This window comes from Pelmatolapia mariae, linkage group LG10_11, assembly GCF_036321145.2.
Source record: "Pelmatolapia mariae isolate MD_Pm_ZW linkage group LG10_11, Pm_UMD_F_2, whole genome shotgun sequence".
Taxonomy (NCBI): domain Eukaryota; kingdom Metazoa; phylum Chordata; class Actinopteri; order Cichliformes; family Cichlidae; genus Pelmatolapia; species Pelmatolapia mariae.
The window spans coordinates 25,809,374-25,827,367 of NC_086236.1; the positions used below are offsets into that span (position 1 = coordinate 25,809,374).

General features: G+C 40.2%; 1 protein-coding gene across 1 annotated transcript in view; it reads right to left on the bottom strand.

Moving 5' to 3' along the window:
- Nucleotides 1-17,994, bottom strand: part of LOC134635873 (roundabout homolog 1-like) — a 79,427-nt gene that overhangs the window by 20,676 nt on the left and 40,757 nt on the right. Inside the window, exon 3 of the mRNA XM_063485505.1 lies at nucleotides 1,147-1,304. Coding sequence (XP_063341575.1) covers nucleotides 1,147-1,304 — 158 coding nt within the window. The remainder of the gene's footprint in view (nucleotides 1-1,146; nucleotides 1,305-17,994) is intronic.

The window sequence follows — 17,994 nt, forward strand, 5'->3', positions numbered from 1 at the left end:
TGATGTGTACGCATTTTCCTGCAATGAAGACACTCAGCTTTTTAATTAAAATCCATAAAATTCAATCCAACTGTTAACTCACAACTTGATCTGCATATCACTATTAATAACTGACAACTAAAGGCCACAAGGGAAACACTCAAAAGGATTTAAAGTAGCCATGAATCACTTGTGGTAGACTCCTTTGGTCTTTGTACAGTAAGTAATGTCTTTGAGAGAACACTCATGGCAAAGACACATTTCCATATAGAAAAGATGATCAGGGAGGACGAAGCCAGGCACGTAGCAAGTACAAAGGGAAAAGCAGCCTTTGTATTTCCCTCAGAGGAGCTTCCCCCTTGGCTCTGATCCTTTCCTCTTCTTAAATCAGAGATAGCTGCTCTGTCCATCACAGTTCCCCAGAGACGCTCTACCTGTCACTCCACACTAACATGAGCTTTGAATCTCCTGCGTGTTCCTGGGAGCATGGAAGAGAAGACTCAAATAAACAAATCAGCTCTCTCACATAGACACACACACACATGCACGCACACAGCTATCTGAGTTGTTGAAACCAGATTCTGTTCCAAAGTTAAAGGAGCAGGAAGCCATTAAATGCAAAATAAATTCAGTGTATACAAAAGCATGAAAAGGAAAATCACTGCTGTCTGCCGCGTGCCACATGACCTAATACATTAGACTAAGACCATACATCAATACAGTAGCTAACATTAGCACACAATGCTGTTCCTTCCTGTACAGTACAATGTACACTTTTGGTTTTTTTCTGATGTGCTGCTTTTGTATGAGCCAAATAAATCATCTCTCCAAAATTCCTACTAGCATTTTGGTAATGAGAACCAGAAAATGTTTCAGTGACCACAAGAAAATTATCTTGCAACTTCACAGGGTTGCTTTTCCAAATTCCTGCAGAGCTTTAATTTGTATGTTAAAGTTACAAAAAATGCAACTAAGCATCAGAATTTCACACTAAAAGGCTTTTTGAACCCCACCAATTTTCATGTCAAAGTTTGTTCTTCACATAACTTCAATGTTCTAGCATCTCCAGTGTAATGACTTGCACTTTCCCATGAATATAATGATATAACAAAAACAGAATAAATTATCATTAGTTGAAATGTGTGAGATCAAAACAGCTGCTTTTACTGTTATGCGTTCATCTCTGTCATCTAAGTTGGAGCCATCTTTCCTCCAGGAGATTGTGGGCTCGGGGTGTCCACGGGGTGGCTGGCACTCCAGGACCGCAGGCTCACCCACTGCGACCATAACGTCAACAGGATTCTGCCTAAATTCGTCACGTAAGACTGGAAAACAAACAGACAAGCAGAACAGAAAACAGAGAGGATTTTAATGATGTTAAGAAGGTGAATACTTCTTCGTATCATTGGTGTCTTCAAGTGGGGCTGTGTTTAGTATGTCAAAAAGTCTATTTCAATGACTTTTGTGATGTGGCATTAGCAGCTATTATTCTTAAGGTGCAAATTTTATAGTTTGGACATTAGCTGCTCCTTTGCTCTTGGCAACAATATTAACACCTTTTTTTGTTGGTAGAACTGGGCTGCGATCCCAAGTCTTTAACAGCTTGACCATATTATATTTTGTACTTGACTTCCCATGTCAAAAACACAACCTTACAAGTTTCAGTTGATTGTTTACTAGCTCTGCCAATCCCACTTTTTGACAGTGACACACAAACGCCTACACAAAATAAATTTACAGAGCTACACTGTTAGTAATCTGATAATATTAGTACAGTATTATCCACTCATCTAAATTGTATTCATTTATCAGACTGTCAGGATCACTCATGGGACTACTCCTTCGCTCAAGCAGGGTCTGTTGAGACTAGCTGCTGAGAAAGTTTGTTCTTAATGGCTGACAGTAAGATGAGAAGATATAAAGCTCTGCAGTAAAGGTGGGATCCAGCAGCCTACACTAGCAGGAGGCGGAAAGCTACCACAGCAATTTATCATCTTTCCACAACGACTAGGTTGTGTGCAGAAAAAGATCTTCCAGCCACCAGCTGTATCGGAGACAAAGCAAACTCGCATCTACTCCAGCGTGAATTCTGGTGGTCAGAGAGAGCTCTTTCCTGTCTCCACCATAGACATTATATTGTGGTGTTTGCAGCAGTTTTTTTTATTAGATTCCTGCATCATATTGAATGGGGCTATCATTTGCAAAATTACAGCAAGTATAAAAGTGAAATTAGGATATGTTATTTTGAGGAAAAACAACTTTAATTCCATATCGGTGAGCACAGTTTTGCCACTGATGAGGTGAACAACATGTGCTAATGTAGACGCCTGTGCATGAGTGACTGTTGTTAAGCATTCCCGGTCTTAAATTACAGGAGGGGCTTAGAACCTGAAACAAGCCGAGGGAGCCGAGCCAACGCAGACCAAGCAGAGCAGCAAGACTCAGTAGAGCTGGGGTGAAAAGACAGGAAACAATGAGGAAAACGCATAATCACTCCCATATGGCAGCAACAACCCGTTCACCTCTGGTTTCGTATTTTGTGCATAACACTGAGTGGGCCCGAGACGCCTGATAAGCACCGTGGATATGGGAGAACAAATTGGGATGACCTTCTAATTGGAAGTATTTTGGCCCACGCATATCTCTGAGACTCACTTCGCTGCGTTGCCCCCTCTGATCCTCTGAGGAGGGTTGCGACCGCCTGACTGAGTGCTGATGGGAAACAGCTGTCTGACAACCCCACCCCACCTCACCCCCGCTCCCCGACTCCCCCCAATACCGCCGACACCACCATGTCGCATGATAAAAGGCACTCCCCGTGGGACGCGAAAAACATGGTTGGGGTTACCTCAGACAGGAAGAAAGGGAGACCGTCATAATTCTGTGCACACTGTGTGCGTGCATGTTGACTGATTGACTGATATTATCGCTTAATTCCAATGGTGGGTTGCACATCTGCTTTTACTATTGTGTGAGGTCCAAATGTTTTCACAGAAATCGAAAGCCTGGACTGCATCCATAAACCCCTTTGTTAAAGATTCAGTTTCAGTGATAGCATTGCAGTTAGCATAAGAAATAAGACAAGAAGAGATAAGGATTAAAATCAGAGGGAGCATACGAAGGTTAGGAAGGAATGTCTTTGTAAGTGTGCACCCATTTGTATGTGTGTGTGTGTGTGTGTGTGTGTGTGTGTGTGTGTGTGAACAAGGAGAAACTGGTTAGTTTTTCCATGTTATGCTATTGTGCTGGGTAAGCACACAGATAATCTAAAAGCTGTGATTGTAAAACTGACTGTTTATGCTCTGAGTTTGGAAAAAGTATCTGCCTGTTACATTATAATAGGAAATTATGCATGACCAAGTAAAAACCATGAAAGCATACACCAGTGCATGTACTGTGATCTCCAAACCTAAACTATGCATACTAAGACTGTTTTCTTCTCTCCAGTTTCTCGACAGTCGTCAAATCCTCCTGTTTTCTTGCATTACTGTCTTCTTTCGTCATCTACTGGCTCCACACAATTAATATAATTTCTGCTTATCTAGAAGCATATCCTGACAACCTACTTTTTGGGAGTGATGTTGCTCAGAGATTTAAAGATTTAAGGCTAGACAACACTGTCTAGCCTTAAATCTTCCCAAGTCAGCAGCATTTGCATGACCAAGCCACATGGAGAATAATAATAATAATAATAAAAGAAAAAGCATACTGATTTTAAGAGGATTTGAAGAATTATGCAAGGAACAATCAGCACAAATTAAACCTTCTTTCTTACCATATATTTTTCTCAGCATGCTTTGATTGCAGAACCAGAACTATTATGATTTCTTTTGTGTCCTCCTGCCAACTTTAAAAACTTTTAGTGTAATCTGATTTTCCATTCTCTTTGTACATGCCTTGCATCTATTTTAAGGCTCTGCACTCCGTTTTAAAAACAAATCATACTTGTTTATTTCACAAGCTGCATAATGAACAGGAATGTCGTAGGTTTTTGATGGTATGTAGCATCCATGTAGGCCTGATTCAGTGAAAACCACCTCACCAGCTTCTGAGGCCTACCCAACTTGCCTGTTTAGCTCAAGCTTTGCACCTCTCCTCGTCTTCTTTTCTGCCTCAATCTGATCCCTCCAGATGAGAATCGCATAGCCCACTTCAAAGCATCAGCCCTTGGCCTCACTAGTTGGGATCTGACAGCGTCTGACTTGTTGTTAGTCCTCTGGAGCCTGAACCACAGCTTGAAAGGCCTACTGTAGCAGGGCTCCAATAATCCTCTCTATAGAGTCCAACTAGACCAAAGAAATACGATCAAATCAGGACAGGCCTGAGATATGCCACAGACAGTAACCTTATCACACTATCATTGTATACGACAGCCATATACACCTTCTGTGGTGATGGTCTCAATTTACTCCTCGATTTACTATTTGCTATCCTGTAGCAGTAACAGTTATTGCATACTGCAGATTCAGCTGCACAGCTATTGTGATAAAACATAACTTTTATGTCCCAAAGTCAATAGTAATATTACTTTAAGACACTGATGGTTTAAAATGGTTAAAATCAGATTTCACCTCGTGTTATATTGGAGAAAAAAAATGCATTTGAATGTCCTTTTTAGTATTTTAAAGAAAGCAAAGCAGAGCACTTTGGCATTTTTATCACCTGTTTGATGTGTATTTTCATAAATCTTATATCTTGTTATAACACTTTACCCTCATAGCCTATTGCAATAACCTACTACTAGAAAGATATTTAGTTATATTCCTTACTCGTCAGAGGAGTTGAACTAATATCTCATGTTTTTTTTATAATAAGTTAAGATTGTAATGCTTAACTGCTGTTTTGGTTAAGACTTAAAGGAGAAAAAAAATCACTGTATAGTCTACAAAGCTATCTAGTAGCCATTTAGCTTAACATCTAGTTTATCGGTACAAAAACTGAAACAGGCAAAAAAAATAAAAAGGAAGGAGTATGGTGGCCCTGAGAGGCCAAACGGACTGCAACTTAAGAAAACACCGGCAATAAGAAAAACGCTGCAAAAGCACACAAAATACAACGGAAATAGGAGAAATGACAACGGAAATAGGAAAAAACAAAACAGAAATGTTAAAAATGACAACGGAAATAGGGAAAAAGAAAATAGAAATAGGAAAAATGAAAACAGAAATAGGAAAAAACAGATTTCCAAAAGCACAAGGGAAGCGTTTCTGGGGAGACAATAACCCGACGGACCAGCTGCGGAACCAAAATATGCTAAGAATTGCGCTGGGAGACACTTAAAAGAAGTGGAGGATCTATCGGTTTTGTGAGGAAAGAAAAGATGAGAGGTAAGTGTGTTAGCCTAACTATTAGCCTAAAAATCCGTCATCAGTATTATATGAATCATGATAAAACACACCTACCATGTTTTGGGTTCCTGCAACTGGTCTGTCGGGTTATTGTCTCCCTAGAAACACTTCGCTTGTGCTTTTGGAAATCTGTTTTTTCCAATAGACCCTGTGCATGAGAAAATGCTAACTTCCTGTTTTAAGACCGGGTGTAGGGTTGTACATTTCCGGTAGCTTTTTTTTTGCGGTCAGTCGCTACTGCGATGGACTCCAAAATCATGTCCAAAGCACGAAAACGGAAAGATCGCGTTAAGTTACAAAGAGCATAGGGTGCGAACACTCATCATTGCTGTGTCATAAAAAAATCAAATGATCAATTTTGACTTTTGAAGAGTGTAGATCAATTGGTTGTTTACATCACTCAACACAAGCAGAACTGCATTCCAAAATCAGAAGACACATCGTTCACATTCAGAAGCACATCTCTGTATAGTGTCAGTTCTTATGATTTTAAAGGGGAATGTTCAGCATTCAAACTACAGGTGAACAATAGTCAAAAGTTTCCCCCATTATGTCAATATCAGCTAGTCAAGTACACACCTACACAGCATGTCAACAAACCGTGAAAAAAAGCCACAAAAAAAAAAAGAAAAAAAAGAATGATTGCTGGTAAGGGTTTCTATATATTAGTATTTACGAAGGGTATGTTGTGACTTACCTTCAAAATTACAGTGGTCCCTCGCTATAACGCAGTTCACCTTTCGCGGCTGCACTGTTTCGTGGATTTTTTTAGTGCAATTTTGCATGCTTTTTTTTTTTTTTACAGCACATTGTGTTCTGAGTCCTGATCAGCTGTAGACCATTGTCGATCTCCTCTGTGCCGTCTCTCCTGTACAGTACAGAATCACTATGTCGATCGCTAGCAGTGTGACTCTGAAGAAGATAACCATCACACAAAAAGTTGGACTTCTGATTCATTGATATTCTGGACCTGAAAACAGGGTTTGATCTTTGGTTTCATTCTATAGTACTGGACTTATTTTTCTACAAAAATAAGTCCAGTATAAATGTTCATGCCTGTCTGAGAAACGTGTATAAAGTGTGTATTAAGGGCTTTTACAGCCTTAAAACATCGATAATAATTGTAAAAAATAAAGTTGGCTACTTTGCGGATTTCACCTATCGCTGGTTATTTTTAGAACATAACACCCGCGATAAACGAGGGACCACTGTATACAAATACTGAGAAATATAGAATTTGAATCATTTCTCTCTTTTGCTCTGAGGCGTGGGGGAAAAAATATTGACAAGTCAATGAACATCATCTACAGATATATTCGGTAAATGCCCAAGAAATCTTTAGAAATGTAAATCACCGCTTGATTCATCCATTTGGTTGACTTGTTTTGGAAAACCCGACCGTAAACAAGGAGCGAATATCACACTGGAAACGAAGCGCTACACGGGAGTTTCCCCACCGGAAGTAGCATATGCTAAGGCGCACAGAGTCTATTTCTGTTTTCGATTTTCCTATTTTTGTTTTCTTTTTTCCTATTTCCGTTGTCATTTTTCATATTTCCGTTGTCGTTTTTCCTATTTCCGTTGTCATTTTTCATATTTCAGTTGTCGTTTTTTCCTATTTCCGTTGTGTTTTGTGTGCTTTTGCAGCGTTTTTCTTATTGCTGGTGTTTTCTTAAGTTGCAGTCTGTTTGGCCTCTCAGGGCCACCGTAAAGGAGTCACTTGTAGGACAGTTCCGATAGTAAGATAGTAGCGACTGTCTTTTAACCTTCTACTGATTATTGGTTAATTTGGGTTCCCAAAATGCTAAACTGTTACTATAGATCAGCCTCAGCCTGTCTGTGATGTGTACATACTGAAATGAAAAGGGCAAGAGGTAGATGCTTAGCAGTATTGTGGTTCTGTCTGTTTCCTGGCACTCATCACAGTGACCGCACAAAAAACCTGATATTATAAGAGCAAGTAATATTAACCGAAAATAAGAACTGACATTGTGAAATTTTAATGCGGCTCAGTGCTTAAAACATTTCCTGTTGTTTCAGCTCAAATACAAACCAGCCCTTATTGACTAAAATATCACAGAGCAGCAACTTGAAAATGGGCATGCAATAAATACCCAAAGCTAACCTTGAAAATACAGCTATCGTTCAGTCCCAGCAGATATGAAATCCTTGGCTTTTCTCACAATCTATCTCCTGACCTCTCGCTACCCCCACCCCCTGGTGTGTTTATCCACCATGAACCACCCCCTCCACCACCACCACCACCTCCTCTTCTTCTCCTTGCTCTTAAAAAACTAGTCTGGAGAGGCAGAAAGCTTTGAGAGAAACAGCTGCTTCACAGAAAAACCAATATGCGCAGCTCATGTCTAATAGTTGGTAATATAGACTGAAAAAAGAGAGAGAGCGAGAGAGTGAGACCAACAAACACATACTGTACTCTCACACGGGAGGTCCAGTGGGCCCTGTTCTCCTTTGCAAGCACCCACCAAAGCCAATAACATAATAAGAATTGCAACCAAGCAAATCCAATAAAAGGGTCTCACACATACAAATTAGAATACATACATGAGCTCAGTCTCATAACTATGCCACAGGAGATTTGTAAAATAAACACAAGCATCTAGAAGACAGTGCATACGGCTCATAAACTAACAAAAATTCCTTGCTTGTCCTCCATGAGCTCCCCAATTTGAATTTCATTTTCCACAATGAAATCATTATTTAAAAAAACGGTCCCAGGGCAAACATATTTTCTTGCACACAGGGCCATATATCTATCTTTGTTTGGCGAACCAATTAACTCAATATTGTAGCTCACTTCATATGATAAAGTTCCATGTTATAATATTTGCAGGGTCTTTTAATACTGAACTTTAGCTTTTCTGTTGCTGTCCTTACCTTTTAGATTCAGAGAACGACCCTTTAATGCCTCAATACATCGAAATCCTCTGTTAGAGAATGATAATGCTGGCAGTGTTGCTTATTTCTCTTCTTTAAAACACACATATGTATAAAAGAAAAGACAATAACTGAAAAAAGACACTGTATGTGCAAAATGGACAAGCATATCATCTGCTAAGCAGCACTACATCCTGGCAGGGGATATGTACCATGGTGCCATGTGAATGTGCGTACAGGGATAGATGCACTGCTTCATCAGTTCTTGGAAGTTCTGACACTCTAATCCTGTTGATGTACGTGCAGAACATATCATTCGAGGAGCAGATATTAAAACCAGCTAAAAGGATTGCGTGACCTCTATTTTAATCTTCTTCACTCATCCCATCCCTCTCTAAGAGGTAAAGCATTGCAGTGAGAATAAGGAGAGGGGAGATATGAAAAGACAGACGAGCATGAAGAAGATTAGGAGAATTAGTGAAGTGGCAGAAGAGCTGGGTGAAACAGAGGCTGAACAGCTCTAATAGGGTTAGTAGAGTTGTCAATTACTGTCTTGGATATATTTGGTTGAGAAAAAAACACGTTCAGGAGAAGAGACACATCAATACATACAAATAACACATACCAACTGTGTGGGTATATATATCATACTTGGCTTGTCAAAACAAACATGATACAGGTTCATCCATCCATTTTTTGATAGTCTCTCTCTTCAAAAAAAAAAAAAAAATACACCAATGCGGTGGCCTTGCCTTCTTGCCTTCTAGTTTTGCTCTGATGCAGTTTATTTCTCTACCTCTGTTAGTTTGTACTGTCAGCCTGTTTCCATTTTCAGATGTCACATGATGTATAATATGGGTATCTCTTTTCTACAAAGTCAGGAAATGATTGTTTCTAGATGAATATCTTCTTCCTCAACACCTAGAAATAATGCAAGGCACCATACATTATCATAGACGTTTGCCAAATATGGCACTGCTGATGCTGTTGCAGTAGTAAAGTATGGCTGCATCTTGCTGGGACTTTCTTGTTGGATTTGCAGTGTACTATTACGTGTGCTTTGTTGGCATCAAAATAGAAAAAGTAGACCATTCAAAGAGCTTTTATGGAGTCAGAATGTGACTGCTGTTGGTTTGTTGCAAACTAGCTCTGGCTGTAAGGCATTAAATAGGTCCACAGGTTCCTCCAGTTCTTACAATGACTGATTTCTGCAATAGGTTGTCTCGTGACAAATATCTTTGTTAAAATGCCACCTGTATAGGTATACAGATCTATCAGGTTTTGTCAGAACACTAGGTGGTGTGTTGACTCTTTAAGTTAAATTCCTATGTGGATTGACTTTGATCAGCTTATGACTCACATGCACATGAAGATTAGCTGGGAAAGCATCATTTTCTGATGTCATGACTGGACTGGACTTTTTCTCATACCGTCAGCAAAAGTTAAATGTGGAAACGACACCTTTATACATGTTGTATAGTGATCACTCATTCACTTTATTGTGGTTTTAATCTCTTGAATAAAAATAATCTGACAGTTATCATTTGGCAATTGTTTCGGACTAAATAAAAAAAGATTCAAAGAAGAAGTGCTGATTCTGACGAGATCAGGTGGGCGGTTCTCACTGATTTTTCATGTAATTTCCCATATGACCAGAAATATTTTCTTATTTAAAATTTTAATTAAGCAGCTAACTTACAATCAAGTCAAGGATGATGCAGTCCTAGAAAAAATGAAGTACAATCCATAAATTTTATATCTGATAGAACCCCCTTTTTTGGCCCATTTTTCTTTACACTTTCAGTTCTCTTTCAGTTAAAGTTCAGGGGCATTCATCCTTAAATTCCCACAACAGCATTTCATTTACTTTGACATCTCGACAAAAAATGGGTCACAGCAACAACTTTTAAATTTCTTTTCGTTGTATTTTTTCAGCCATTCAGTTTTTGATATGATAGTGTGCTTGGGATCATTCTGCAACATCATTCTTTTGCATGACTTCTTTTGTGTCCATGCTTTAGCTGTTAGACAGATGGCTTCACATTGGAGAATACAGCTGCGCTTGGGATATCACTTGTGTTGTATGACACAATTTGTGCCAGCCTTTAGCTGTCAGACCGATGGTCCCACATCTGACTTTGAGTTCATGGTCAGCTCAATGACTGCAAGTTGCTCAGGTCCTGTGGCTACAAAACAAGCCCAAATCATCACCCTTCCACCACTGTGCTTGACAGCTATATTTGACAGTTATACTTGACAATATGAGGTGTCATGCTCATGTGCTGTGCAAAGGAAAATATTCCACAAGTCTTGTGCTGCCGTGTCCTTTTTAGAGAGAAGAGGCCTTCTTTTGGCAGTCCTTCCAAGTAAGACATACTTGTTGAGTCATTTTGTAATTGTGCTGTCGTGAACTTTAGGATTTAGCATGCTAACTGTGGGCTGTAGATGAGATTGAATGGTCAGACTATGGTCTGACCTGAATTTGCTGGGACATCCACTCTGGTGAAGGTTGTGTGTTAACACACACCTTAATGTACGTTGCATTACAACTATTGTTTCTGCTCTAATGGTATAATGATTTAATTTGCAATAGTGATAATCAGGCCTGCCGATTATATACCTATCTCTGATGTCATACTGTATATACACTTCATAAATTGTTACAATAGCGTCATTATAAGGTATAAAAGTTGTGTTGCAGCACTGCAAAACAAATAGCAAGTGTGCAAGTGACATGAGAAATAACTACCTTTAGATTTAAAATGACGCAGGAATGTGAAAACCCATAGATTTACAACACGGTGTCCTGTCATCAGAAGGGATTGCCTCACACCTTTCTTTTTAAATTAAAATTATTTGTGTTATACTGCTTCATCTTGCAGGCACTGAATACACACAATTATTAAACAAGCTAATTATTTTCAAGTATTTTTTAATTAATTTTCGCCAAGGTGTGCCATTTAATTAAATCAAGATTGTATTGGACAAAATAAATGAACAGAGAATAAATCAGACCCCGTTTGGTCAATTTAATAAGTGCAAATGCATTCAGGGAACGTTTTCCTTCCTTAGGGCACATAATAATTGTGAAAATGCAGCGTTCAATGAAACATGTTAGTGAAATATAATCTACTAAAGGTATGAGGTTGCCATTATTTTCCTGCAGTCTTTTATTTGCAAGGATGAAGCACTACTTCAGGTTTCTAGTGATGCAAGCCTTGCATTAATTAATCTTTTAGAAGTCTAAACAAAATGTGTGTGGGTTGTGTCTGTGCTTTTCACCCGTTACTTTGGAAATAGCACCCACTTTGCACACCAAGCGCTTTTAGACCAAATGGAATAAATCCATAAAGCCACTCGCTAACACAATAATATAGAAAACTGAATAATGCGGCTAAAACAGGAGTCTGGTTAGATGGGTGGAAAACTCAGGAACTGTTCAACGCAATGCATAATGATCTATATGCTGAGATCTCACCTAAAAACACCTGCTTATTAGAACTGCATCTCATGCCAGAAGATGGCTTTCAGTACGGTCCCGAGTCAGCTTTCCTTTGTTACTCCTGAAGCCTATTCCATGTGTGATGTAATTTACTGAGATTTGTATTGAGGCTGTCAGGATATACACTCATTAGTGATATAAAGCATCAAAAACCTCACAAAAGGAAAAAAAAAAAACCTCACTAAACATAACTATTAATTGTGACAGCAATAGCAAACACCTGAATCCTTTAGAAAGCAGGAAATGCATGTCAGTGAGAATGGGAATGGTACAAAACCCAATCAAGTCCTCTTCTTCTGAATAATGGAGAGAACTGGAGGCAGTAGAAGAGTGGCCCTCTCTCTCTGGGGCAAGAGTCCCTCACATGAAAGCAGAAAAGCCACACGCGCGCACACACACACACACACACACACACACACACACCACCCTTTAACCCTCTCATTAGTGTAATCCTGCATGAGAACAGTAAATTGTCATGAATAAATCCACTTAGAAGTCAGCGAATGAAAGACTTTCACTTTGAGTTGGTTGCATTACCATTTCAATAAGCGTGCCACGCTGCAAAACGTTGGCAGTGTTTGACAGAGTAATTGGGAACATTAACGAGTAGATAAAATGTGGTAAGCGGAGGGAGGCGTCCGTGTAAGTACGTGTGCGAGTATGTCAATTAATTTTTTTCGCAGACACAAAAACACATTTGCAGATTTTCCACTAATAGGGCCAATGAGTCCCCCTGAAGGAGAGAGATTGGTGTGAAAGACTTTACCGGCTTTGTTTGGCAAAACAAAAGAATTGGATAGTAGACAGTAGTCAGACCTTGAGACAAATGTATTCCAGCATTTTGGCCCATAGAAACCTTTGTTTGAGCAGCATGACCTTAGAATAGTGTGTGGAAAATCTCCTTGGGCTAGCTTGATTTCTAAATAAGCACCTTTCATGAACTGTACACAAAGAGAAGAGAGGGGCAAAGTTTAGGGTATGTGCAATTACACCCTGCAGACAGAGCATAAATCTAACCCTGAGTGGGCAACTCTTTGTTTAAATGAGTATCTAGCCTAATTTCTACCTGGCCTTTGTTTGTAGAAGAAGACAAAGTGGGTAGCGATGGAAATAATAAAGTGCAAAACCCAGGAGAGATGCTCCAAGGGAGGAGTGCACCTAGGTCACAAAGCGAGGAGGAGGAGGATCAGGAAGAGCTGGTAGTGGGGAGGGCAATGTATTGTAACAAAGAGAAAAGTGAGCCAGACAAAGACACAGAAGCAGGAGAGTGGAGATATAGACACAAAGAAACAAAGAGGTATAGTCAGTGTAGCACTGGATAAGACAACTTTGTAGTCACTGTTTGCTTTATGGCGAGGCAGGTGCCAAAATATGCAGGAGTTATGTGTTAAAACACACACGCACTCTCACACACATGCACACACACACAAATCACACGCAATATACACATTCATAGTTACAGCTATGTTCTGCATCTTAATGTACCCGGAGGTGCCCTAGTCTCTCCCTCGTCATCAATCTGAGAGACAACTCAAGGCCCAGGAGAGAAAGAGGCTGTGGGCAAGTATGTAATGCACTGTGGTGTGCCAGAAAAAAAAGGGAAAGAGAAGAAAAAAACAAAAGCACAATATAAATCAGACAAAAGTACGAGATGGAACAACGGATGGTGTTCACGCAAATATTTTGAGACTACAGCATTATATTCCAGAGGATATTACAGTGACTGACAGATATACATTATGCACTGAGCGCCACAACACACCAGAGCCCATGCTTTCATTCAACCAGGAAAAACTGCGGTTTAAGAACATGCAAAGATGCTGACACTGCATGAAGTGATAGCAGAATTACACAAACCCAAGACACGAAAGGTTTGACACCGCACCATCGATAATTTCTGCGTAACTGAAGGATGTGTGAAAAGATGCAGCACAAAGTGGGGGAAAAACGAATGATTGGCTGATTTACATCCATTTAGTGCTTCGTATCAGGTGTCAGCTATTGATAATAGGATGTTCTGGCAAGCATCGGTGCTTCAGTCATGCTTTGCAAGCATTTCTCTCTTTTTTTTCTCTCTTTAAAAAAAATTATTCTTCTGGAAAAAGGGCTTTCTACCCAAAAAAATAGCACTGGATAAACATAAATATCTAAACACCTTATTACCATGAACTGCCAGAGGTCATCAGAAATGAAATAAATGATCATTTAAAACCTAATAAGTGATGCACAAATAAAATCTATGCCCTGTTAATGGTTTAGGGGAAAAACCAGCCTAGGAGCAGTAGTCTTTGGCACTTAGAAGCCCTTCAAGTCATGGCGAAGCTAAAAACCAGTAATTTAGAGTAGGAATGGGAACAGAAATCGGGTATTACGACAAGCTTGTTTGGTTTGGACCGAGCTGCGCCAAGGAGGAATGAATGGGAAGAGAAATGAATGAGGGGTGAAAGATGAAACTTTAATGATCCCTCTTGGGAAATTGGGTCATTGCAGCAGCACGGGGAAGGGTACAGATAAGAACAGAGCAAACGCAGGTTTCCAGATAATACAAGTAATTAACGTGAGATAAACACACAAAGGATAACTAAACACATGAAAGCGATAATTATGCACACATTTATATGTTAAGCACATGTGTCAAAATGCCAGACAGGTAGACTTGAAGAGTAAAGACACGTATGTAAACATCCACGGTCAAGATGTTTAAATGATCCAAAATTGCAAATAGAGCACAGGAGGGAAGACAACCAGGAGGATTTGTGCCGAAGCGGCCCCCAGCCCCGTAATTGGTAGGAAACAAGAGGACTCTGAATAAACACTTGTCATGAGACACAGCCTGGCTCATTTTTTTTCTCTGCTCGCTCCTGTCCTCTTCTCCTGACTCGTTTAATTGAAGCTAACTCAAAGTCATGCTCCCCTCATAGCTCGTCCTCCTTGCAGTTCCCCTTCACTCATCGCTAGTCGCAGCTGTCTAGCCTCCGTTCTGCCTTGTGTATCTGTCTGTTGCTGGGACAACAAGCCAAACACCACCTCAAGATTTCCAAATATCCCGACAAACTGCTCTCTGCACCAACTACTCTCAATCTCTAGTCTCCCCCCGCCCTGCCTTCACTGTGGCCTGCAGTCCTCCCCTTAATTCTGCTTTCTGGTCTTCTTCCTAATTATCTCTCGTGGAGGACAACATAGCCCCTACCATCCCCCGCACCGCTTCAACCCCGCTACTGAGAGACCCTGATGAATAATTTCACGTTTTTCTAGCCTTCTCCTTTCCCTCAACCTCAAATTGATTATTGTACAGAAAGCGCAGCTAAAAGAGCAGCCCAATGGGTAATTTGTCTTTCTGACGATTGGAGTGCATGGATAGGTGTGGGGGAGGGAAAAGGGAGAAGGCTCCAAAACGATATGGAAAGGGAGTGAGAAAAACGTGATTATACGAAGAAAAAAAAATAATATTGGAACGCTTCGCAGAGCTCGTCTCTGATAACTCATTCCGTTTGATGTCGTGGTCAGAGGAGTAATTGGGAAGAGTGGACATTTGCATGTGGGAATGTTCGTACGAAAGTGAACAAAGTGAGCAGAAGAACATCCTTGAGGACTGTCTGTAATTACATGAAGCGCTTTGGAAAATGCCGTGAATACAGCGCCTGTCATTCGCTCTCCATCACAAACACTGCTTACAGCCCCGTGGCTACAGACACTCATCCATCGATGTTTGATTCCACTTAAATATGACTGACTGATGTGCTGTCGGAAGACGCTAACCTCCAGGTATTCCAAGCCTCCAATACTGTGAAACTCCCACCCGGTGGTGTGCAAGGCTCTGGCGTTGACAGGGGAGGAGGGTATAATTTGGGCACCACAGGAAAGATCACTAAGTGTGCATGTAGATATTCTGCCTTTTCATTAGGGTGAGGTATCCCATGAATAAGCGCTGCTGAAATAAATGCCTGCATTTATTCTGCTTTAACATTAGGTGACTCACCTAACTGCGTGTGTGCAAATTAGCAGGCCAAAACAAGGTCAGTGGTGTGAGTCATTAGCAATTTTGGTTAAGGCAAGTTCACACCTGGATATTTCTTGATGGCGCTTTGCTGTAATGTGATGTCGAAAGTTGCAAACATTCTTCATTTGCGATTTTTCTTATGCAGGTCCTGCCATGTGCCTGTGATTCCCCATCATTGCAAAGATAAGCTGAATCAGCCACCCACCAGCTCTCCTTCTCTCATCTCTCCGTCTTCCCCTTGCATACACCCTCATCACTTTTCATTCCCCCCCTTGTGTTTTCCTGTCTTCTAACTTCAATCTCTACTTACTCTCATCTCCTTTTGTTTCCTCTAAGCCATCTCACCATCTCCCAGGGCTTTGTTCCTCCCTATCCTTTTTTCTTTTCCTCTACTTCAAACCTGCTGTAAAGTCTTTCGGCAAGGCTAGATTTTCCTCCCTGTTATTTTTTTTTTTTTTAGGCCTGAGCTTTCCTCATTTTCTCTTCCAGCTCTGCTGTGCATTCTCCACCCCCCACCTCCTACCCCCAACCCTGCAAACCCTCCTAATGGATCCAGTGTCTGCAGAATACCAGAGTAAACCACACAACTGCACTGTGGCTTCATGTTTGTCTCTGCTTCAGTGTCTCTCTACTCCATCTATGAAAAAGGGGGGTACAAAAAAATGAATTGAAAACTGCTGAACACGAAAGCAAAAAGAATGCTTCACAGTGCAGTGTCTGATATCTCAAATAAAAACCTTAAAATTAATGTTATAACTTGAAGGGGTTTTTTTTGCGTATTCTTTTATTTGTTAATCTTTAACTAATAAGGGGTCATGCAGCTTTTTTTCTTTTTTTAAAAATAAAACTGCTTAGGTTTAACTTTCCTCTGTTCATGCAGTCATGGAAGCTACCATTAAACTTGATACTTACCCAGTTATTCCATGTTCCCAAGAAACTGCTGTTGCTTCTGATAAACTCAGCAAATATTGTGCATGAGAAGCTTTTTTCCTCCCAATTTTGTGCCATAACTTATATCCCCGAGGAAATAACAGGAGGATTCCGCTTAGTAAACAATCCCGTCTCCTAGAAATTATGTTTTCACAGTACTAATTTGCCGCAAATATGTTTTGTTAAAAACGTTAAGGGCATTAGTAATACCGTTTTGACTGACAAAGTAATATGTTTGCAAATCGTTGTCACTGAAGAGTCAGAGTATTCAGACTCAATTAAAGTTTATTTTTATGCTTCACTCTACTGAGGTTACAGATAGATTGTGGTCTGGGAGAAATACTGAAGAAAAAAAGTTAATTGAAGCAAATCATCCAGTGGAGTTGAAGACACAAGTAGCTGCAATACTTTCACACATAAAGGATCCAATTTCTCCATCTAGTTATTTTAAGAAGCTGAAATGCCAATCAAAAAATGACTCTCTTCGCTGAATTTGAAAAAAAAAAAAAGTGTGTACAAATAATTCCCACCTCAAAAATATAGAAACTATGGATCTTGATCCTGCTGGTTTTCTGTTCCATGTAGCTCTTCATTACAGCGACAAATTTAGCCTGAGATAACTCTTCTAAAAATGTACAAGCACAAACAGCAGGAGTTCAAACAAGCCTTGTAGCTCTCTGCCTCAGAGTAGTGAACCAATAGGAGTGCAGGCAGGAGGCTGCAACAAGCTTACAGGTGCCGGCGTGATAGACAACGCGATAACAGACCGACAAGGACAAACTGTCACATCTCTGCTGGGCTCGGCACTCCACAGGTAGACGGCATCCCGAGCAGCCCGAGACAGTGACAAATGGACACAATTTCCCTTTATTTATCTATGTGTTGTGTGAACTGCAGAACACATGCTGGCCTGCCCCCCCATAAATCTTTATCCGGTTAACACAATGCCAATAAACCAACACATTAGCCCTCCCAAGCAGGCTAATCAAGCATATCGCACAATGTGTAGAGTACACGAACACATTCCTGATTAAAAAAGAAAAGAAAGAAAGCGAGAAACACATCAAAAAGACATTATAGAATCCCTTCAGAGAAGTGCCGTTACTCACAGGCATCTGCACACAACAGCAAAGCATTTCCTGCTAAAAAAGAAAAGAGAGAGAGAAAGCAAAATAGAAAGGATGGACTCAGAAAATAAATCTGGGGGCAAAAACATGTCACTTATAACCCCGGTAATAAGTTTCTACTGTGGAGATGGAAGAAGGCTGGAAAAAGCTTTAGGGAGTCAGGGAGGTCAGGGAAGAGAGAAGGCAACATTTATACTGGTTAGATTTGAT